Raw genomic sequence first — 24,627 nt, 5'->3', positions numbered from 1 at the left:
GAAAAGAATAATTTTAAAAATCTCTTTGTGACGAAAATTATAAAAGGAAATCATTAGAATTCTAAAGGGAACAAAAATTTTTGCGTGAAAAGATTTGAGTTCCTGATGAGAATTTCTTGGAGATGGCCTTAAAACCGTAATGCCAGTATCTATCTCAGGTAAGCAGCGTTAGTGTGATCTTGATCTGACGAACAAGATCCTCTCCATGGCTCGCTCCATCACACAGAAACCAGAGCTCGCTCCTACTCACCCAGATCAATCAGTGAACGGGATTGGATCCTCTCACAAAGTTCACAACAGATCGCTGCACTGCGATGCACATGGTCCGTTGGTCCTCCCTACCCACAAGGGCACAGGACAGCAGGCGTTGCATCATCGGCACCGTGAAACAGGGTAGGGTAGCACCACCCTTCGCCATGCTAGTGCCCGTCCTGCTCAGACAGGGAAGGAGAGGCCCACACAGAGCCTGTCCTGCCCGTATGAGAGAATGAGATACCCACAGGGGCAGGGCAGGGCAGGGCCACCAACACATGCCGAGCAAAAATGACAAGGCCTATGGTGTAGGCCTAGGCTCTCTTGCACTGACCCTCACCAGTGGCATGTATTGTACCGGACACACATACAGACATTCCGAGCTCCACCCAGCCATGGCTCACCAATCATGATAGCACCACTACATGTACACAGTGCACACCACATTCAGTAGGTAGAGCCCAGAACGAAAGGCAACAGCAGAAGCAGTACTACACGAGTGGGACAATGCAGGGGAGCAGCAGCGCCATACGCGCACGCGAGAGGCGATGCGCGCAGGCTTTGGCTCTTTTGGTGCAAACACAGGGCCGGGCATGGCCTGCTATGGGGTTTCCAGCACCCAACAGCAGCAACCATCGTATGGTGTGGTAGCTACCAGACAGAGAAACGAGACCACAGGTGCAAGGCAGCATGCGCTTGCATGTTTGATCGATGCAGCTACAGCTCAACTCTGAAACACCCTACTTAGTGTGAGGATGGATGAAGAGTGAGAGGGCATCAAAAGTTCAAAAAACGGCCCTCTTTTTCATCTAATTTCACTACAAGTAGAGTAGTTTGTAATAATGAACAAGGCTTGCCTTTGGCATCAGTGGGGAAAAGCTAGTGTTACAAACTGCCGGGCTATAGCTATGTACTACTAATCGACAGTGGCAGTATACTTTACCAGCCGTATATAGGGTTCTGTGCCTGGGGAGGAAGGAGGTGAAGGTCCAAACTATGCTGCTTGTTGTAATTGAGCGTCCCGGGAATGGCTCCGGTCGACAGCCTGAAAAGCTCGTTGCCCGTGAGGCAGTAGTGGGCGAACGCCAGGCTGCCGTCTACGACGTCTGACATGTTCGGCACCGAGGCTGATTTCCTCATCTTTCTGTCTGTGCTTTTGGCGCGTTCGGTGGTGCTGGTGCACTCGCTGCTGCTGCTGCTATTGTTCAAGACCCTGTCCAGCTCGGAGTGCTCCATGAATCGCTGGGTGGCGGCCTCCCATGATAGGTCGTATCGTTGCTCCGGGGTGAGGGGCTGCGGATCGCGGGTCATGGCTTCCTTCACTTTGGCGACGAAGTCCTCCGAGGTTTTGTAGGTCAGGCAGTTTGGGAATGTCCTGAAGAAGTCGTTGGACGGGTGGTCTGCGCAGACGACAAACTTGCCCATTGCTAGCGCCTCAGCGGTCGCAGTGCAGAGGACGTCACTAATGCTTGGGTTAATGAAAACCTTGTATCTGAAAATAGAACGGGAGAAACATTCAAATCAATGACATCACAATCACAGATATAGGAAGATGAATGTATAGAAAGGCAGTTGTGTAGTTCTGGCCTTTACCCATGAAGAGAATCATCTGCATGGTCCCGGCCTTTATGAAAGTTAAGGTTCAGATTCAACTTCTTGGCGGCCGATTGCACTTCGTGTGAATCTTCACCATTTCCATAGATGTCCAACTTGAAGTCTTCCAAATCACTCTTGTGCGTCGCAAACAAATCTATCAGTTCTCTGTAACCCTTGGCCCAGACCATCTTCCCCAGAAAATAAGCTCCTTTTGAGAAGGATTGCTGACCAGACTCCCTCTCCGCTGCTATTCTCTCTCCAACCTCCAGAAACTTGGGATTGACACCATGCACATTACATATCATTGACTTAGGCAGATCTTGAGTAGCACCCGATAGTCGCAAAATCTACACAGCATCGACATCATCAGCCCACCAACAATACACAAACCATAATATAGTTTTCAAATAAATATACATACATGATGCGTATGCTCAAACATCACAGCAGAATATGAGAAAATAATACCTTATTGCAATAAGCTCTGGCAACTATGTTGTTGATATGCTTAACAAAAAATGCCTGAATAGCACCATTCTTCTCCCTCTTGATGTATTCCAAATAATTTGTGTGTACAACACCAACAACATGATTAAATTTATCTGTCCAACGTTTCCCATGATGGTACCAGTTGAGGTGCTCAGGCTCTTCCAAGATTGCAATGTCTGCTTCCTTTGACGGTATAAATTGTGAAGTGTCCCCGGCAGGAATTATACTTCTCCTTTCTTTCTGAAACTATAGTTTGAAAAAATCGAGATTAGATGAGTTATGCACATAGTGTTGAAATATTGTGCTGAAAAAAGAAACCTTACCTTTCCAGGGTAAAACGATATTTTGAAGTCCGTCTTGAAACCAACTCTTTCTTCCAGCCAATTCCTCATATAAGTCTCTTGCTCTCGTGGAGAATTAAAAGTCATGCTATTGGGATAGACGAGTTCTTGATCCGACTTGCAAAGCCAGGGCACTACCAAGGTTACATCTTGCTTGGAAGATTTAGCCAAGTATGCAGCCCGAAACAAAGGATTCACAGCTGTTCCAGTCATCCAGGGAAGACTGGCAGTAGTGACTATAGCAACATGTCTCTTGTCAGTTATGTCACACTTTGGCCCATCATTCCAAAGTCCACCTTCATAATGGTGTCCTGTACTTTGTAGGACACTTGCTATTCTTTGGTCGAGTTCATCCCCAACATTGTCATTTCTGAATGAAGACGCTTCACTTGTTGACAGAAAATTATATACATGGTGGTCCTTGCGTTTGCTGCATAGAGACTCCACCAACTTGTCGCACATACCTAAACCACATGAGAGAGAAAAATCAGGTCAATACAAGCTAAACATTCCAACTAAAAACAAATTAAAATCAAGCATCTTACCTCTTTTTATACCAAGTTGGTCGAACAATGGTCCAGATTGCTTTAGAAAATAAGCAAAAAGTTCTCCTAAATCCAGTGGTGGAACTTCCTGCACAAGAGCAAGACTGATTATGAAAGTGCAAATGCAGAAAAAAATATGTATATTTACATCAATACTGATTAAATTGTGTTACCAAGATCACAAAATGAAAATGCTCAATTTAGTTTGATAAAAGGTTTAATGGCATGTGCAAATAAAATTTAATTACACCTGGGTTTCTGAAAAGTGTGACAGAACGAATATATTTGCTCTTTATAATGAAATGGGTAACATTCTGCCTCTAGACCCCAATAAACAAAAACTAGAATATGTCCAAAAGGTATTGTCCTTGACCACATAGTGCAACAGGATGTGAATCCAGATGACTAACCTCGGATACTTCAGGTGCAAAGCTCATCAATTTCTGCATTAAGAAATGCATGGTGCATCAATTCAGTCTGCTCATATATGTGTTCAATCAGAAGAACTAGAGCTATCTGCAACATGCATATCCCAGAACAAGCTTAATTATAATCTATGTGCTTGCAACCGAGAATAAATTATATGATTTTGCCGATTACAAATATATTGGATGACTATGACCTGAATCGAGATTGCTGACTTTTTTGGGTCAAATTTAAAGGATTCAAAATTTATAAGTCCCATTGTATACAAATCTAAAACTGAAGAAAATCTAAAATTGTCGGACTACTACTGCAGAACAACTTCATGAGCTTTCAACCTCCAATTTCTTTAAGCAACTAGTTGCCTTAGATTATTTAGTACACAAGATGCAATTTAGATTCCATCAAGATCCGATTAATCAGCATGGCACAAGGTGGCAATATTAAAACATTATGCAGCTACAGTAGGATGCCTATTAGTCAATTTCTTCCAAATATGTGACCTGGCCTTTCTGGACCTAGAACCTCTAAGAATCAAAATCTTCATCACATGCATAATACTGGAAGTAGCTGCCAGCATCTTGTAGAGTTTTTGCACCTCAGTTTTCAAAATTTCAACCACAACTATGAATCATGAGAACTACTTCTAACAAAGTCACTAAAAAGTATGTGTGCTTCCATATTGAACTTTGGTTCACCAGGAAACTCAATTCGAATCAATATGCTTTTCTCCTCCACACTGCAAGCATAAAACTTCAGTTGGGACCCAAGGGAACCGCAAAATTTCCCAAAATCAACCAAATTTCCAATGCAACAACATCCAAAATACAATTGAACAAAATTATGCACACCATCAATCAGTTCGTCGTTCCACTCAATTTGAGTCGTATTGGCTTTGGAGAGTGTTACTAACTATCCTAGCAATGATACTATCCCAGGTTTCGTAAGCTTACCAAGCTGAGCTTGACCTTCTGGAGCATGTCGTTGGCCGACTGTCCCTGCCTCCTCCGCTCGAGCTCCCTGAGCCGCGCCTTGACCATCCGCACGGGCTCCCATTCCTCGGTCTCCTCCTCCCACCTCCAGCTGTTCGCCTTGGTGCCCCTCCATGACTCGGCCTCGAACGCCTTCCCGACCGCGGACAGGTCCAGCCGCGTCCGCGCCGAGGACGTGGAGGAGGTGTAGGCGCGGCGGAGGCGCGCGAAGAGCTCGGGCTCCGGGACCGGCGCGCTGAGGAAGGTCTCGAGCTTCCCGGCGCGCGCGCGGATGAGGCGGAGGTCCTCCCGCAGGCCGCGGGAGAGGAACGAGAGCGCGCCCTCCCCTGCCGCACCCGCGCCGCCGCCTCCGCCTCCAGCGGCGGCGGCCGGGCGGGTGTCGACGCCGAAGCTGACCATGGCTCGCCGGGGGCGGGGCGGGGCAGCGGTAGGGGTAGGATTCTGCGCGGCAAGAGATGGTGGTGGTGGAGGAGGCGGCGGAGGCGGTGGACTGGACACGAGGAAAGGATGGGGAGGCGGAGGAAGAGGAGGCAGCCGTCGAGGAGATTTCGCGGGCCCCGACGACGGCTGACGTGGCGGCACGGGCGGAGGTGAGGTGGGCCCGGCCCAGGCCGACGGCTCACCGGTGTGATTTATGGGGCGGGGAATCAACGGCTCAGATGGAGATGGTGAGGAATTGATGGTGATGGATGCCTCTAACTCCTATGATCAGCTCCTCCACGGCCATGAATTTCATATGAAATTAAATGGTTGCAATTAGGATTGTACAATAAGACTTGCACATGAATTTCGTAGGACTTTTGCAAAACTGATACTCCTTCTTCCGGTCATAAATATATATCGTTTTTTAAAAAATTCGATCAAACTTTTAAATCTTTAAATAAAAATAATTTTTACAATATTTAGTTTGAAAACCTTAAAATCATGTGTAGTATGTTTTGAAAAATAAGTTCATAATATCATAAATTCAATAGATTTTATGAATATATAGTTTAATAGAAAATAATAATCAAATCTATTTATTTAAGACCGTATATTATTTAAAATAATATATATTTATGACCAAAGGAATAACTGTTAAATGTTCAATCTCGAGTTCGTCTTCTGACTTGCACACCCAAGAACATGCAGAATTTCCGCATCATTTTCCCCAAAGGAAATTTGAGCGCAGTAAGAAAAACACTAGAGTTAGTTACCGAGCACTAGCAAGAAAAAGACACAACACAAGTGTACGGTTCTAGACGTGTGCAGATTAGCATAAACCGAAACTGAAAGCAACGATCATTCGAGTTTCGCACGGCAGCTCAGTTGGAGTCTTGCAGACGTGCACTCCTGCACTAGTAAAAGAAGAAGACCGAAAGCAACGGCCGTGTGCTGTTCTTGGCAGACAGCCGTCGAGCAAACGCCACTGCGACAGACACGGGGATCTGAATCTGGTACATTCTTGCAACCTGTACAAATGCACGGTGCTGAGTTCTTCATCAGATGCCGCCATGGCCGTCGAGTTCACCTTCAGTATTTCCCTCGGCTGCCAACCTCTGACTGTGACCTCTGGCTCTGGGTGCCTCTCCGTCGTCTCCATCTGTCAGCGATCAGCATCAGCAGAGGAATGTCTGGCACATGAAAGAGTTACTTCGCCAGCCACAAAATTGTCGATTTATCGTCCCATACATGAAAAAAATGCGTTGATAATTTCTGTTTCATGAGTCCCTATAGATGCAAGGACAGATTAAGATGCTTGTGCTTCTGCGTTTATCTGCCCGTTTCTTCCCTTGGCTAAATTTTTCCAGGCTGCAGTTGATTCGTCTCCAGTCAAGACCAGTATCAGAACCTCTAGAATTCCTAGGGCTGACAGTCTAGTAGCCTATTGCAGCCATATGTGACTTATCTGAAGGATCTGAAAGCTCCAATCACTTGCCATTGTAACGGACAGTTCGACTGGTAAGATTGTCACTCCAAGCATATGCGCAGTATCTGTCTCCCCTGGTAATTTGGTCCAGGTTTGAACCCTGCAATTGAGGTGTCTTCATCCATCATCTGTATCAGAATCTTTGAAATTTCGAGGCCCAACTTTGTATTCTATCGCAGCCATGTCTTAAGTTATCTGAATGATCTTAAGAGCTCCAATCATCTGCCAGTCTTCATGTGAACTCAAGAAGTAGATTGTAACGCATAAATTTCGTGGTGAGATTCTTACTCCAGGCATATGTCCAGTGTACAATACCAAGAACTGGAGGTACCACAGTAAGCACAAGAGACAACTCCATTCCCAATATGTGAGCAAGTACATTTTCCACCACGAAAGATGTAGGAACTCAGCAGCTTCTATACCTAAATTACTGACAGCCCTCAACACAAGTTCTCAGACATAACAGCAACATCAATTTGTCGGTTTCATGGAGCTCTCCCATTGAACGGTGGGCGAGCTGGCAGAAATGTGGTTAACCTGGCACATCTGTTGAATGTTAAAGAGACGTGGCAGCTTGCTCACCGTTCTTCAGAAATATAGTTAAAAAATTAGTATGTTAATGGGATAAAAATAATAAGATAGTTGAATTTTGTTTGAATTCAAATTGAATTAAAAAAAATCATATTAAATAATAAAAATGCATATAAATAGAGCATTAGAAAGAAACTTATTTTTTCATCTCGCGCATGGATTATGGAATACGTACAAAAAGTTTAATTTTTTTTGAGTAACAGAAGACTACCGTTTTGAAGGAGAGTGGAAATAAAATTTAATCAACGTGGCTACTGTTCATGCACGGTAGCTGGGCTATATATTCGGCGCTTGAGATACCGAATATGGTATTGTTCACTATTTTCGGTAAATAATGTGCCGGATATGCATGCTAAATTTGTAAATACAGCGGCATGTTGTCTATTTCGACAAATACAGTCGAGTGTGTTGTCTACTTTTGGATTTTTTTCACAGCCACGCCCAACCTAACTCAACTCACGCACCAAACCGACATCTTGAGCAACAAGCTGGCGGAGCCCTGCTACCACGCCAACAGCAACTTTGTTGGCGGAGTCCTGCTCTCACGCCGAACCAAACCCCTAGTCATTCAGCGGACACATCGCTTCGGAGGAGTGCGCATCACGCAACAATTGATATTGAGAACGCCACATGATCCGAAAACACCGCTGCACCGAACAGAGGCGTAGGTGCCAACCTACAAAAGAAGCCAAATGCACTGACGATGCGGAACACCTCGAACAGAAGAACCAGGTGCTGCTAACAAGTGCAGGAGGGCTTTCGAAGATGGCACCTTCAGGAAGGTAGCAACGTCAACGCCGTTGTTGCCCAACAGAAAAACTAGGGCAAGGTTTTCACCCAGAGATACCCCCAGGGTGGGAGAGATGCTACAATATCGCCTCCAAGGAGGAAATGGCACCCGCAAGTGTCATCGAGCAGAAAGCCGGCCTAAGCTCCCCAAGCACCTACACTAAAGTCATGCCACAACCGTCACGTCCGTCATCACCACATGCAAGCATCGCCCCAAGGCACCAACATGTCGTCGAGCTCCCCACGGGCCAGATCTGGGGAAGGGAGCAGACCTAGCAAGGGGAGGATCCCAACAACGCTGGGAGGCTAGGGGCGGGCACCGCCAGGCGGGGAGGATCGACCATCGCATCCCCGTAGGGCTCCGGAGAGGAGCCGCAGCCAGGCCAGTGAGAGATGACAAGAAGAGGTGAGAGCCATTGATAGCATCCCCAGGCCCCGCACTGGCTATCAAACAGACAGATCCTGGCTCCCGTCGAACTGCAAGAGTAGCGCCGAGACCGTGGCCATGAACGCCGGGGTGGAGAGGACCGACAGGCTCATCCCCGAGCCGAGGATTGACAGATACCGCGCAGCTAAGCCACCACATGCACTGTCGCGCCCCAAATCCTTAATCACGCAATCAAGCATAATCATGCTTTTTAAGCATTATATTTAATTTTGCATAATTGTAATTCAGAATACTAATGCATTTAGTTAAAAGTCAATTGGATGAGAGAAGAGAAAATTAGGAGGGAAAAGAATGAAATTCGCAGTCAAAACGTATTATTTTCTCTAAAACGTGGGCCCCACATGTGGGCCAACCACCCCACCTCTCTATGGGCAGCAGCCCACTCTCTCCCACCTGCTCCCGAGCTCCAACCGGCCAAGGCAAGAGGAGCACCCCCCTCTCTCTCTCAAACTCTCTCTTCCTTCCTCAAATCCAAGCTCAAGAGGGGGATTTAAGGTATGCATGTGGTACCATTGCATTCTCTAGCTCATGAGATGCTCATCTATCCAATTCATTTTCATTTTTCATGGAAGAATCGAGTAGTTCTTGAAGTTCTTGGCGTTCTTAAGCTTTTTAGAGTAAAAATGAAATTTTGGACAAATTTGACCTCTAGAGTTGTGTTAATAGTTGATGAGTAAGTTCCAGGACCCTTGGACTACCCCTAACAAGTTCCCTTTAGGCTTGGAAAAGATCGCAACTTGAATCGACCAAAAATCCACTCGAGAGCAGTTTTCTAGGCTGACCTGGATATTTCGGCCTCACCCGGATACTCCGGGTTCAGCAGAAATCGTCCGTCGAATTGTGTTCAAAATTAGTTAGGGTTTAGAATGCAAGATGGGTTTAGAATCCTTTGGATAGGGCATATACATGTTTGTGTAGCACATATTTGTAAAGTGAGTCGAATCACCGAGAGGAAAAGTTATGGAAGAACCCAAGTCTGTATCACCTGGATAATCCGGGTAAGCCTGGAGACTCCAGGTAGTTGTGTTAACGAATAACCGAGAGCCACTCCCGGAGCCTCACCCGGAGTGTCCGGCACACCCCGGATAGTCCGGACCAGCCCGGAGGTTCTGGGTTAAGTTAGAATAGTGACAAACCGAGAGCCTTCATCGGAGGGTGGCCCGGAGGCTCCGGAACCCGAATATTCTGGATTCACCCGTATACTCCGAGCCAGACAAGTAAAAGGCGGTAACAGAGCGCCTCTTCTGGAGGTTCACCCGGAGGGTCCGCACCTAGCTACTCCGAACCAACCCGGATACTCCAGATGGTTGTTATTTTCCGGATTTCATTTAGATCGTTTAGTATTGCATTGATTCATATATCTTATACTTCTAGCATGTTGTTAAGCATTGTGGTATACCTTGTTGCATTCATTCATACTCATCATTGCATACGGGAGTAACTATAGACAGCCACCTGAGCAGCCAGACAAGCAGCTATCATATTGCAACTTTATCGAATTGAATGAAATCTAAATATTGATAAACTATGCTTATGTATAGGTTTGCATGTATGTGGAGTCGATGTCGGATTTTTATGGGTAGAACCTATGTTGATTGCATAATCCCTATCTTGAATTGTTCATCTATATCCTTGTAGCCTTGGTAACGTGGTAAATATCTAAGAGTCGATTGAAATGCTTAGCAATGCATATATCCTCGGTAGAAGACGAGCAATAGTTTGACCGTTGTTTGCGAGCTTAGGGCTTACTACTTGTTCACATATATGGTTATGTGGATGTTAGTTGGATGAGTGGTGAGTATGAGACGAGATGTGGACGGTGTTTGGGGTGACGTCTGTCTCGAAGGGAAGTCCTGGGGGTAGTTTGGGAGAGGAACCTGGGCACCGTAGATCGCTTGCATCGTTTAAGGCCGATCGTCGGGTAGTTGGCTTTAGCACTTACCTTACTCACCATATGCCGATCTAATGGTAAGGCGAGCCGAATATCTTCGTAGCTGTGGCTTTGTGGGCTTGAACATTGACGGTGTGAGTGGGCGGGCTTGTAAGTGGTACTAGTCTGCTCCGGGAGTAGTTCTAGTACCGCCGCGCCGAGCGATGCACGATCCACACGGTTGGGGCTGGTTGGGAAAGGTTGTTACGAGTACCCCTTGTGTGCACTTTAGCGGGTGGTACAAGCCGTATGGTCCTCGTGTCGTGTGGGTCCAAGAGTATCCCCTGCAGGGTGTATAAACAGTTTGAACTACCGCGCTCTCAGTCATGAGCATGCTATTGTTTCATTTGCACTCGGTTGTAGAGTTCTCGTTTGTGCGTGATGGTTCATGTATGTGGTTGATGGTTCGGATTTGTGGGTGATGGTTCGGATATGTGGTTGATGGTTCGGTTATTGTGGTGGTGGATGAGTTGGTTTAGTTTACTTATATGTTCAAGTACTTATGTTACATTTATGTTACAGTTTAATTTATGTTCAGTTGGTTATTGCGGGGTAGAATGACATGTTTGGTTAAGTATAGGTGCTCACACATATATGTCTAGGTTGCATACCGCATATATTTTACTTAACCTTATGGCCTGTCCTTGCTAATAGCTCAATGAATAATCCTTGGAGTCGGAATATTATATACACGTATTGTGTAAGTCTTGCGAGTACCTTCGTACTCAGGGTGCTACCCTTAAGTTGATGCAGATATTACTGCTGCCGAGGAAGAAGCTGTCTTTGGCTACTTCTTGCCTGCCGATCAGAGTGGCGGGCAAGCGTAGTTCATCCTACTCTAGGGGGTCGTGCTTTTGAGACGGTGCCTAAGGGCATGTGGCACCGCTCTCTCTTTTGTTGTATAGGTTTCTTTCGCTGCGTAGTTGTTGTTTTTCTTTTGCTGTAAATTGTTGGAAACCGTTGCATATTTAAAGAACTTGTAATATAATGTTAATTGCTCACTTTTTATTAAGCTATGTTGTGATGTATCATGTTGGAAGGCATGTGTTTTGATCTTGGGCACAAAACACGTGCCGGGACTACCAGAGCGGTATTTGGGTTAATCATTGAAATCGTGATTAGGTAAATGACCGACTAAATGATTAATTCAAATACTGTTTGGACGGTTCCCCACACGCACATCCCTAAGCACCCGCACAGCATGCACGTCGCTAGCAACGCGAAACCTCCTGTGCCAGCAGAACCTGACTGTCCTAAGCGCCAGGCACGCGCATAAGCACCCCACCACGGCCACGACGCCGCCGCATCCCCCGGCGATGAAGATCCCTCGACCACCAAGGTTGAAGACACAGATGCTCGTGCCCCGCAACCGCACGACCCACTAGGCAAGCGCCCACCGACAGAGGGCAAGCAGAACTGGTTGTCGGGGGCATGGATCTGACCACTGCGACATAGGGAGGCCGTGCTGCGCCACTAAGCCACTGAGTGCAAGCAAGGATCTGACCACCGAGGGAGGGACCAGACCGTCGCGCATGGACCCGCACAGCTGGGCCACCTGGCATATGGATCCAGCCGACGGGGGGGGGGGAGACCAGATTGCTGGGTGAATGGATCCGGTCGCTGTGCCGAGGAACAGACCGCCAAGCGCTCCACGGACTAGTCCGCCGACACGTGGCACGGGAGGAGGGAGGAGGGGGAGGAGAAAGGAGGGGAAGAGGGGGAGGGATGGGGCCACCGCCGCCATGGGGTAGGTCGTTGGAGGTGGCGGCCACCAAGCGTGATGTGGAGAGGGGGCCAGGAGGGTCGCCCCGAGAGAGCTATCACAAATGGGGGTCCTTTTCTTGTCAGCTTAATCATCTCAACAAAGTCATTCGGAAACAATGCATGAAAGATGACCCGATCCTATGGGTGCATGCCGAAGCATATTATACGATTTAGGGCTACATCATAATGATGTTAAAATTATATTCTTTAATAGCGACTTGTATGAGAATGTGTACATGGCTCGACCGAAAGGTTTTGTCATAAAAGACAAGGAACACATGAGTTGTAGGCTTAGAAAATCCATAGATGGAGTAAAGTAAGCGTGTAGACAATGATACCTTAAGTTTGATGAAGTCATAATAAAATTCGACTTCAAAGAAAATGAAGTGGACATTTGCATTTATATAAAAGTTAAGGAGAGCAAAAAATTTATCCTAGTATTTTATATGGATGATATTTTATTGGCCAGCAGCGATAATGATATATTGTATGAGACTAAGAGATTTCTATCATCCAACTTCGATATGATTCACTGAGATAGGTCCAACAGGGTATTAGATCTATCCCAGATGTCTTATATTAATAGAGTACTTAAAATATATAATATGTAATTGTTCTGCATCACTTGCTCCTGTTGTTAAAGGGGATAAATTTGGTATATTTCAATCCCCTAGAAATCAATTAGAATATGGTCAAATGAATATGATTCTTTATGCTTTAGCAATCGGGAGCATCATGTATGCTCAGGTCTACATGCGTCTTGACTTAGCTTATGTAATGGGAATGTTGGATAGATATCAGTCAAATCTAGGATTAAAGCAATGGGAAGCTGTTAAGAACACCTTACAATATTTACAAGGCACTAAGGATTTCATACTCGCATATAAGAAGTTCGATAATCTTGAGGTTAAGGGTTATTCAGACAATGACTTTGCGGGGTGCATGAACACAAATAAGTCGACTTTAGAATATATTTTCATCTTTATGGGAGGAGTCATTTCCTAGAGGAGCTCCAATCAATCACTTATTGTATTTTTTTATGATATAATCTGAGTTTATGACATGTTATGAGGCTACCAGACAAATCATATGGCTTAAGAATTTTATTCTGGGACTAAAAGTGGTTGACAGCATAAGTAAGCAACTCCTGATATACTACGATAACAAAGCCATAGTTTTTTTTTAGCAACAATAAGTCAAGTGGTGCTACCAAACACAATGACATTAAATATCATGTAGTGAAAGATAGAATACAGGATCAAGCTATTGAGACCATGCATATAAATACAAAGTCAATGCTTGCTGACCCACCAACTAAAGGCTTAACACCCAATATATTTAAGGAATATGTTGTCGATATGGGTTTAACTAATAGCCTATGATTTTAAGATAATTCTTTTAAGATCTCAGTTTCATAATCCTAGGTACAAAGGACCATAAGGAATAAAACCAATTCCCATTAAAAATAAGTATTTATTGTATCGAGATGGAATGGTACATTATAGGTACCGGGGTTTTAGAGGTGTTTTTTCATTAGCCATTGCAACACAATATATTAGTATACTATTCTATTGAGTGTGGACTTATGTTGTTAGTCATTTGATCAAGTGGGATAATGTTGGTTATGATCTCGGCTAACTAACTGAGAGATAAAAAGGAGTTGAGGCCCACAACTTACGCGTCATGATCGGAGGCGGAAACCAACTATTGGTTTTGGTCCCGAGTTGCATAGCGCCAAATAAAAAGGGGAGCTAGACACCTCATGGTTATTTTATCGCTCTCGAGGTTAGCCTCACCCTGACACTCCCAAACCCTAAATCCGGTCACTGAGGGTGCTGCTACGATCGGAAGGCCGTCACCTCCTTCGGGACATCCCAACATTCACCATCAACACCACTACCATGTCAACATTGACGCGAGGCTACATCAACGCATTGATCCATGTCCTTGTTCTTCCCGAGCGACTGAGATCAACCAATGGCATCACCTAATCACGGTTAAGTCCACCTAATTCAGCATTATGATTAAGTTCATGTAATTAGGCTAAGCGTTATCTCGGTTTAAGTTAGTCAAAGTTCCAACACATACGACCCGCCGAATCTGACCTCCTCTTCCCATCACATTGCGCTTCTTCATCACCTCCGTCTATCGAGTTTGGGACTTTGGGCTTCTTCCTTGGTTCTAATTTGTTGATATGGGGGGTTGGTGGTTTGGGAGTAATTAGAGGTGGACACTTTTATGGTACAATAACCAAGTACTGAACCAAAATTGTCGACATACGGTGCTCGATGAGGTATTCAATTTTTGATATATTTGATTTGTGATGTATGTTGTGGTTCACAAAGTCCGGAAACCGGAACAACCATGTGAATCAACATGTAAATACATTGTTGGATAGCTCCTTTTTCACTCCCCATTATACGAGTTTTAAGGCTCAAGGTCCCTTTAAATTGCTGTCGAATGAATCTTATCGTGCTATGGATCGATCACTGTCCTATCGACGGCGAGGATGGGCCGGAGTTGACAGTAGATTATGGGCCGGATGGAAGGATCGATGGTCAATCGGGGCCGTCGGTTCTTCACATGGCCCGCGGCATCGTGCTGTACGGTTTGCTCTTGAGCCCCATCATCCTGCGCGTCCTCGAGATGAAGAGGTCCCGGGGCTTGACGGCGCCGGGAATGTGCCCGATCAGCGTCATGAACGGCAGCTCCGACAGCGCGTCGTGGCGGCCCAGCGTCACGGTGATGGCCGCCTTGGACGACGGCTTGTACCGGTGCAGCTTCTCCTCCTTGGCGGCGCCCTTCACCAGCAGCCGCAGGTTCCGGGACACCACCATGGCTTGCCTTTGCGCCAGGTGCCCCTGCTTCGCTTCCGGCACGTCCGTGATGTCGCCGATGGCGAACACGTTCTTGAGCCCGCCCACGCGCAGGTGGTCGTCCACCGCGAGGTGCCCGTCCTCGTTCACGTGGTCCCTGAGGAAGGACTCCTTCAGCCACCCCGACGCCACGGGCCGGCCGGTGCACACGAAGTGGCAGTCGGCGGTGACCGTCTCCCCGGCGGACGTCTTGAAGACCTTGGCGTCCGGGGATTCGCCGGCGAGGTTGACGGTCTGGTCGAGCAGCACGGTGACATGCTTGGACCGGAGCCACTCCAGCGCCTTGGCCGACGCCCGGGCGCCCATCACCTTGAGCAGCCGCGGCCCGCCGTGGACGAGGGTGACGCTCTTCTCTGGGCTTTTCATCACGATCTCCGCCGCCAGCTCCACGCCGATGGGCCCGCCGCCGACGATCAGGACTGACTTGGCGGCGTCGATCCGCTCCTTGTCGCGCTGGAACATCTCCAGACGCTCCGACCGCTTCTGGGGCCTGCTGCACGTGCGGCCCGTGGCGATGACGAGGAAGTCGTAGGCGACGGCGCGGCCGATGGAGGTGAGCACGACGGAGTCGTCGATGCCGACCGCCGAGGCGGTGACGACCTTGGCGTGCGTGAGGTAGTCGGAGTGCGGGATCACGGTGCGATCCACGGCCGCCGGGTCCACCTTCGCCCGCAGGTTCGCCCACGGGATCTCGAAGTACTCCTTCCTGCATGCATCCATTGACCGCGCGTCACCAGCCAGAGGATCGAAGAACGTGAAGGCATGCATGGCTGCGTGCATGCGCGCTGAATTGGAGAAAATAAATGTGCAGGACGAGCTCCAATGGCGCTAGCTCACGGGTCGATGAGGACGACGTCGGCGTGGTTCTGGAGCGTCTTGGCGAGGAGGGCGCCGGCGATGCCGCCGCCGACTATGACCACGCGGTCCCCGCTGGAACGCAGCATGGTTGTTCGGATCGAGTCCTGGTTTCACCAAGAGAAGTTGCCGGCGCGATTGATCGGAATAGTGCTTAGTTGACAGGAGATGGACCCACCTGTCAATGAGCTAATTTACCGGGAAATTACTAAAACAAGCTTCCCAAAAATAGGAGTACTAATTACTACTGGCCAGAAAATTGCTGGCTAAGCCTGTCAATTAGGAGTATAGCAACCGAGCGCGTGTGTGAAATCAATAATATTATGGTAAGGATAAAAAAGTTTCACAAAAAAAATTAAAAAATAAAAGCTAAGAATACATCTAAAACTTCTCAACTTAAAATAGTGAAAATGTACCCATCTTTGCACATGGAAAGGAAATGTAATAGAAAGGAAAGGAAATGGCAGGAGGTAGCTAACCTCTAACGCACAACATAGAGAAACAGACTTAGAGTTGAATGCGATCATGCGAGGCATGGGAGGTGATTGGTTATTTTCTTGGGGGAGAAGATCAAGGAATTTGATTACGTTCTGTAATTAGTGGGGTCTAAATAGGAATTTGAGTTATGTGATTAAGACTCGTGAACGGTGGATATCAAAAGCTCATGTATAACTCTTGCATTTTATATCTAATTATTATAGAAGATATACATATATATATATATTCTAGTTATTGGATATAGATAGAAGGAAATAATGGTGTATTAATATTTTTTAATGATAACAACTTCTATTAATTGCAGATTTCTAAATTGATTGGAGTTTTCTAAACAATTAAATGGGGAGGAGACGGGGGACCAACTTTGATTATGGACTATTTGATTGTGTAAAATGTATGGTGTAGATCATTCAAATCTACCACAATTCGTTCATTTTAAAGGATATATATTTAGCTTGACATCGGGCACATTTTTCAATCCATAGTTGTTCAAACTATTCATGCATAGTATGATCACCATAAGTTAGTTAAATGGAATGATATCAATGTGATTGGTTATGCTCATTTGTGGCAGTGCATAGCTCCTCCATAAGAATAAAGTCAGTTAGTTTGACTGCTAAAATATGTTTGTGCTCACCACATATGCATGCTCAACCCCTACTTTGTTGCTAAAAATGGGAGGAAAAGGATGTCGGTTTTACCTTTAGTTTGTAGCAGGTCAGCCGACCAAAAGTTAAAACGCACGGTTTTCTAAGATTTTACCTTGGTCTTTTTTTTTGACACTTTAGGACAAATGTCAAGTGTTTCTTTTTTACACTTTTGAACAAGTGTTAAACGTTTTTTTTTTAACTTTGAGATAAATGGCAATCCCCCATGCTTGTGTTGTCCATATCAACCAATTTTCCCGCCAGGATGGCGGTTTTACCTTTAATTTGTAGCGGTTCAGCTAACCAAAAGTTGTAACACATGGTTACTTTTATCTCGATAATCTTTTGACTCTTTAGGACAAATGCCAAACATTTTTTGACACTCTAGGACAAATATCCACCATTTTTTGCCACCTTGGGGACAAGTGTCAAGTGTTTTTTGGCACTTTGTGACAAATGGCAATCCCCTACGCTTGGGTTATCCAGAGAAACTAGTTTTCTTACAAGGACTCACAGAGTGTAGAAAGTTTCTTGATTATTGACAGATCCAACTGCAAGGCTGATCATGTCTAAACTAAAGTTTTTTCTACAAAATATTTGTTATCTTGAGAAGAGATTTTCTATAATAAGATCTATTAGATTCACCTATTAATTCTAAGAATACCAAATCTTAGATACTTCTTTTCAATGATATATATGCATCATAGAAAACAATAGACAACTTAATGTCACAATTAATTCGATTCACTCTAAAGAGGACAAATGTTCAACATGCATACACCAAAAGCAATAGGAGTGACACCAAAATTACAAATGTTCAACATGCACAAAACAAAAACAATAGGAGTGAGCACAAGAGTACAAGTGTTCGGCATGCTCAAAGTCGAAAGCAATAAGAGTAAGCTCAAGAGTACAAGTGTTCAACATGCACAAAGTCAAAAGCAATAGGAGTAAATGAGCAAAAGTGGAGAGAGAGAGAGAGAGAGAGAGAGAGAGAGAGAGAGAGAGAGAGAGAGAGAGAGAGAGAGAGAGAGAGAGGAAGCACCACCTATAAATACCCCCACCACCAAGACCGCACCATCATCCCCTTGTCACACTTTCTTAAGTAACAGTTGCCAAGCAAAAGTTTTAATTAGAGATCTTCATAGAATCCAACAACCACACAATCAATCCTGCAGAACTCGGGATGAACCATTTCTTTCAAGTCCCTAGCAACCAATTGACAACTACTAAGGCACTAGTTATCTTGGTTTGTGTTAGAACTTACTTTTTGTGTTGCTTTGAGTTTGGTTGGTTACTTCATTGAGTTGTTTCGTGTTGGCTTGAGGTTTCCAACCTGAATGTTTTTGTATGTAGTTGTATGGAGTTGGACCATTTGGAGAGCTTCTAGCATATGGCAATGATCGAGGGAATACAATGATGTGGCCAGTCACACCACCAGGGTCATGGAATTTTACCCCAATGGACTGGCAGGTGACTATGGGAGGAAATATATATTGTCACTTCTTCATATTGTCTTTCTTTGTTTGTTGTACAAAATCTCATGTTTCTCCATCAAAAAGATTATTTCTGATTCTACTCGAAATCTATTACAAATGTGCGCATTGTTACCTATTGCTCTTTCATGAGCATGTATTTCCTTCAATGTAGGTAGCTACAGGTTGGTTCAGAAATGGCCAGGTGCTAACGATACACTTCACGGAAGCTCCCTTGTCACAGTGGAGTGGTGGGACTGGTGTGTTCCTTCCAAATCCTGTCCCCATGGTGTACCATGAACCTAATTTCACGTCTGAAGCCCCTATAAGAGGTAATATTGCAAATTGACTTCTGGATTTGGTATTTTTCAGTTACTTGGAAGTGTAGTAGTTTTGCTAATTGTTAGATCTGGTTGTTGTCAATCCATTCTTCAAGAACAATCTTCCTTATCTCTTGTAGTGGTGCTCTAACCAGGGGTGGGGTTAGGGTTTAGTTTTCCATGATTTTTGTTAGGGTCAACTAGTCCTGACTGACGAGGGATGGAGGTGTGATGGTGATGATGCAACAAGAGGGTGTTGTAGCTAACCATCTAGAGTGGCAGAGAAACAATGTTATATGATGGATCTTAATGTATAAAGCTTCTAGATATGAAGAATGAGGTGTAGTGGTGGAGCAGCAATGGAAGGTCTGTGGTGACATCAACCATTGTGTGAGGAAGTGCATCGAGAGTGGATGGGAGTAGCGCAGCATGGATGGATTGGGGTTAGGATTGGGAGTTTTTGTAGACCAGCTTAAGGTTGGGAGCTGAGTAGGTGAGTTTTTCTATGAAGTGGGGGAGTGAGGAGAATGGTCGGATCTTGATCTAGAGGTTAAAAAAGTTGCTAGCTTATATATGGCACATAATCAGTTGCCTTATCAACATATATAAATTCTTGACTCTGTTTTGGATCAAAGGATTTTCATGGAAAAAGTACAAGATATGTGAAATCGAGGAAAGGGTTATACACATAGCACTTGGATCAAAGGAACTACCAATACCTTTCTTGTGGAATACTATTCCAGACCTTGAATTTTATAGGAAAAGGAAAAGTCCTGTCTTACCTCTTGAATTTTTCCCTTGCGTAAGCCCGAGGCAGCCATGTGCGCTAAGATTGTTGAGTGGGTAGTGCAGCGGGCTCTCAGGCATTGCCAAAGCTCTTTCTTTTTTTTAGAGTACAAGTCAGACGCACACACGCATGCACACCACACTCATGCCCACACCCACTCACATGGGTGTGTCTTAGCATATGTCTAAACACGATTGGAGGTATAACCTCAAGTAGCACGAACACACACTTTGACCATTGAACGCACCCATGTGAGCATGTATTATTCATCTCAGTATTTAATCCCAAGAAAATACGAGCACCCGTGCCGAGTCTAGGACTCAAAACCGGGTGGGCAGGTTCCACCACAAGAACCTAACCAACTGAGATATGCTCATTTTGCGCCAAAGCCCTATCTGTCCCATGCAGTTCCGTTGCAAGTTGTCACACTGAGCTCTCAATCAACCCAAGACCCGCAACTTTATCTTCTATCATTGTGACCAACTCATGGATCTCCTGGCTAGCCCACCGCTGCCTTCGCATGAGATCTCGTGCCCCACCTAGCTGAGTGGAGCCACCGCCAGATCTAGAGAAAAAAGACCATGATGAGAATTCTTGGAGAAGTCCATGGTGTTTATATATGAAGAAACAAGATGCAGGAGGTTGCAGGAGGCAATTTTGGAGAAATTAGGGGTTGTGCTTGTAGAACAAGGTTGGGAGCAAATTTGGGAAAAGTAGGTGTTGCGCTTGCAGAATGATGAATAGGATACATACAAGAGTATGGTGTGTGTGGATGGATTTAGTTAATGGGCCACAAGTCCAACATGTTAGAGGTTCCCTGTCGAGAGTAAATCCCTGATAGTGATTCCGGGGTATGCTGGACAGTGGGTACGTGAACGGTATTTCAGGGACTGGGTGTGTCTATGTGTAGATGGTGGATTCGGGGACACCAGGCGTTATACAGGTTCAGGTCTCCTGGAGGATAACAACCCTATATCATGTGTTTGTGTTATCGTAGATCTCACTTGGTTATAGACGGTGTTCTAGCAGTTTGCCAGAATTGATTTTTTTTCTATCTTACAGACGAGGTCATCATCCCTTTATATAGTAGGGAGAGAGAGAACTTACATGTGGGCCCTACACAGACGGCCCCTGCTTATTCTAATATCTAACCCAAATCATCATTACGGAGGACCAGGCATGCCAACTTGCTCTGACGGCATTATATGTAGTGCTGCAGTGCGCTGTCTTGCTTAGCCCGCAGAGCACTACCACGCCGCATTTAATGTGACGGGATGGAACGATGCCCTTCTGCACCGTCCCCGTCCACTTGCCTTGTCGGGTGGCTCACAACGTCCCATCTGTCGTGCGGCGCTGCGTCGGCCTGGGAAGTCTCACTCCGTAGCCTTTAATGCTACCGGACGGGACAATGCTCCCCTGCACCGCCCACGGCTTTGTCTGCTGGAGTTGGTGCCTGGTGAAAAGAAGCTTTCGAGCGGGTACCAATAAAGGCGCTTCAGATGGGTTGCGTCTAATCCGGTCCCACGACCAGGGGGCTGGTCGCAGGTTTATGTGAAGGCGTAGCGAGTTTGGTCGCTGAAGGCCTTGCACTAGTCGCGGTAACCCTACCCTGGTCACACGACTGATCAACTTTTTAGGAGGCATGTTCCCCTGGTTGTTTACACCCTTCGTGGGGCCTATTAGCCGGGGTACCCCTTTACTCAATACACCGACAGTAGCCCCTACTCTCCCTTGCGATCGCGGTTTTGCCTGATCCTACCACTTGGGTCCCAGGCCAAACGTAGTTCACCCCTGGAGTGGTCATTGACGTCGTTCGTCCTTAAAGTTTAACTTTAAGTTCTGCATCACAGGGGGAGGTTTAAGTGTCGTGGGAGAGAAAAAAGGGGGAGGCACATTTATTGTCGTTGGACCTGAAGGACTCTTGGCTCTTTTGGCGTGCCCCCTCGGGTTTTGAGTGGTTTGAATGCTGTGTTGGTTGGGATACCGTTGTAGTCTTTTTAAAGGATGGGTGTTTGAGGGTCCTTCGAGTCCTCGTCTTGCATTCCGTCTTTCCTTCAAGCCTTTTGCTCCTAGAGTCCCGTTCTTTATCCCGTCTCGTGTTCGGCTCCGTAGTGTAGGCAGACCCTGAGGCCATGGCGTGCTCCCCTCCCTTCTCGCCTGAGAGGTTGACGATCTCGAATGATTCGGCAGAGGGGGAGTTGCCCCCAGCTCTGGACCCGCCTGCTGTGGTGCTTTCGGATGTAGAGTTTGCCGCGGGCGCATTTTGCAAGATCAAAGCCGACACTTGCAAGATTGAAGCCGTCGACCATCAAGCTACCGTTCCAAAGAAGGCCACCTCCTGTCGGCCCATCTCGCTCTCCCGCCTGGGTGGATCCCTCAGCCGAGGTCATCGATGTTTTGGATGATGAGGGGATCGATTGGGACCTTCTGGAGAAGGTTTGCGACGAAGAGGAAGAGTCAAAGATGAAGCGGAAGGGAGATCCTTAGGGTGCGCCAGAGCCAGTCAGCAGCTCCAGCAGGGCCTTTGCGTTGGCCACCCTTCCTGGCCCTTATGCAGGTAGTCGTTCGATCCCTGAAGTGGTGCGCGATCGTTCCAGAGAGGAGTATAAGAGGTTCCTTGACTCGTTTAGGGGCAGATAGAGGCGAGAGTCCAGTGGACCCCTTCTGTCAACTGCGCACTAGCTGTTCGAGCTAGGGAGGATAGGGCACTAGCTGTTCGAGCTAGGGAGGATAGTTAGCCCAATCAGATGTAACCAGCTAGTTTGTAACCTATCCTCTTTATGAATGAAAAATGCTGGGGTTTTATGGCACCCATCTTCATTTCGTCCCCTTTCCAGGGCCTTGCTGATGGTCGGAGGACAAAAACAGAGTCCCGTGGTTTTTTTGATGGATTGGCCTGGACCAATGCTTGGAGTTTTTGGGAAAACTTTCCCGGTGTTGATGCGAAGAATTGGCTTAGCTCATCCCATCCTACTCACTAGTAAGGTTCTTGGCATGTAGAACGGCCATAGCTCGACAAGTTCGTCGGTGGCGACCAGCACTCAGCCCGAGTGAGGACTTGTGGCCTTGTCGTCGTATTTCCGACCGCTCGTTCCCTTATTATCATGTGAGCATATGGGATGGGGCTTTGCCCTGTTCTGGGGTCTCTAGCCACCTTGTTGTTTGGCGCCCTGGTCACCAGGTTCGGTAGTGGTCGTCAAGCTGTGATTGGAGGACCAATTTGTGGGGAGTCCATTGCTGGTTGGGAGGTCCTGCAAAATAGGGAGTCTGGTTTTTTGAATTTGAGAAGTGACAGGTCGTATTCCACACTCGTCAGGAAGGTCCTACAAAATAGAGAAAACAGTCCTATTTTCGAGCGGCCCTACACATAGAACTTGCGCAACAGGGCGATGTTCCAGGAGTTGGGTAATTCACGGCCGTCCTCCATATCTAACTTGATCGCACCAAGTCTGGTGACATCGACCACTTTGTAGGGTCCCTCCCATTTGGGGGAGAGTTTATTCCGACCAGCCTTATTCTAAATTTGCCTAAGGACGAGGTCACCTATGACCAGTGTTCGTTGTCATACCCTTCGGTTGTGGTAGCGTCTAAGGCTCTGTTGATACAGGGCGGCTCAAATCAGAGCACGATCGCGGAACTCTTGGATCAGGTTTATGTCGTCCTCTCGTCGCGGCACTTGGTTGTCGTTTGAGTAGTTGTTGACTTGGGATGAGCGGAGAGCAATTTCAGAGGGGAGCATGGCTTCCGCGCCAAAGACCAAGAAGAAAGGGGTTTCGACCGTGGCCCGGCTGGGGGTTGTCCGCAGCGACCAGAGTACTATGGGGAGTTCGTCCACCTAACATCTTAAATAGCTTTTAAACCAATCAAAGACCCGGGTTTTGATCCCTTGTAGTATCATCCTATTTTCCCTCTTGACTCGTTTGTTGCTTTGGGGGTGAGTCACAGACGCATAGCAAACCTTGGTCCCGATTTCCTCGCAGTAGTCTTGGAAAGCACTACTGGAGAATTGAGTTCCGTTGTCTGTGGTTATGCGTTTTGGACTGCCAAACCGCACTACCAACCCTCGTATGAACTTAATCGCTGCTGCGACGGTGATCATTCTGACGGGTTCAGCCTCGATCTACTTAGTGAATTTTTTTTATTGCCACGAACAGGAACTCAAAATTGCCTGGGGCTCTAGGGAACGGTCCCACGATATCGAGCCCTCAGATAGCAAAAGGCCAAGAGAGTGGTACGGTTTGCAGTGTCTGGACTGGTAGGTTGGTATTTCGGCTGTGGTACTGACACAACTCGCACCGTTTCACCAGCTCGCGGGCATCCTGGAGGGAAGTGGGCCAATAGAATCCTTGCCGGATCGCTTTTCCGATCAGGGTGCAGTATGAAGTGTGGCTACCACATATGCCTCCGTGGATATCAGAGAGCACCGTACTCCCCTCTTCCTGAGTGATGCATTTTAGTAAGAGGTCGTTGCTCCCTCGGCGGTAGAGGCATCCCTCTACCAGGGAGTATCTGCGGGCTTGCCACGAGACCTTTTCTACTGATGCATCATTGTCAGGGATTGCTCGGTTCTGAAGGTAGTTCAAGATCTGATCCATCCAAGTCGTACCCGAACCAAGCAGGGCGACCATATGATGGTCGCCTGAGGTCGACGGCACTGAAGGAGGCGTTGCCTCCAAAGGTGTTACCTCGGGTGCTCTATTTTCGAGCGAAGCATCCCCTTCACCTTGGCACGAGACTGCGGTGGATGGTCGTGAGAGTATTTCTTCAAAGACTCCGACCGGGATAGATTCTCGAGAAGAAGCTAGATGGGCCAGCTCATCGGCTAGGAAGTTGTCCTTACGAGGGACGTGCTTGACCTCAAAGCCGTTGAAGCGTCACTCTAATTTTCTCACTTCGGCGAGGTATGCCACCATTGTCGGGTCAGAGCACTGAAACTCCTTTTGCACCTGGTTTACGACTAGTAGTGAGTCCCCTATCGCTAACAGTTGTTTAATCCCAAGTGTGGAGGCTACTCGCATTCTGGACAAAAGGCCCTCATATTCAGTAGTGTTATTAGTGGCTGGAAAATACAATTGAACGACGTACCTGAGGATGTCACCT

At 46.6% G+C, this 24,627-nt stretch overlaps 2 protein-coding genes across 2 annotated transcripts; both read right to left on the bottom strand.

Annotated features, from left to right (window-relative positions):
• Positions 1 to 1,036: 1,036 nt before the first annotated feature.
• LOC133900344 (digalactosyldiacylglycerol synthase 1, chloroplastic-like) lies at positions 1,037 to 5,233 on the bottom strand. The gene is made up of 7 exons (XM_062341438.1): positions 4,600 to 5,233; positions 3,634 to 3,666; positions 3,224 to 3,311; positions 2,661 to 3,142; positions 2,317 to 2,583; positions 1,846 to 2,195; positions 1,037 to 1,744 (listed from the first exon to the last, which is right to left on the bottom strand). Exons 1-7 carry the CDS (start codon positions 5,035 to 5,037, stop codon positions 1,192 to 1,194), a joined length of 2,211 nt encoding a protein of 736 aa, XP_062197422.1. The 5' UTR covers positions 5,038 to 5,233; the 3' UTR covers positions 1,037 to 1,191.
• Positions 5,234 to 14,610: 9,377 nt separating this feature from the next.
• On the bottom strand, positions 14,611 to 15,889 carry LOC133900075 (uncharacterized). The gene is made up of 2 exons (XM_062341169.1): positions 15,783 to 15,889; positions 14,611 to 15,651 (listed from the first exon to the last, which is right to left on the bottom strand). The coding sequence occupies exons 1-2, from the start codon at positions 15,887 to 15,889 to the stop codon at positions 14,649 to 14,651; spliced, it is 1,110 nt and encodes a 369-aa protein (XP_062197153.1). The 3' UTR covers positions 14,611 to 14,648.
• Positions 15,890 to 24,627: the final 8,738 nt, after the last annotated feature.

This window comes from Phragmites australis, chromosome 19 (genome assembly GCF_958298935.1).
Source record: "Phragmites australis chromosome 19, lpPhrAust1.1, whole genome shotgun sequence".
Taxonomy (NCBI): domain Eukaryota; kingdom Viridiplantae; phylum Streptophyta; class Magnoliopsida; order Poales; family Poaceae; genus Phragmites; species Phragmites australis.
Note: the sequence above shows the minus strand (reverse complement) of the source record. Positions and strands in the feature narration are given on the sequence as shown.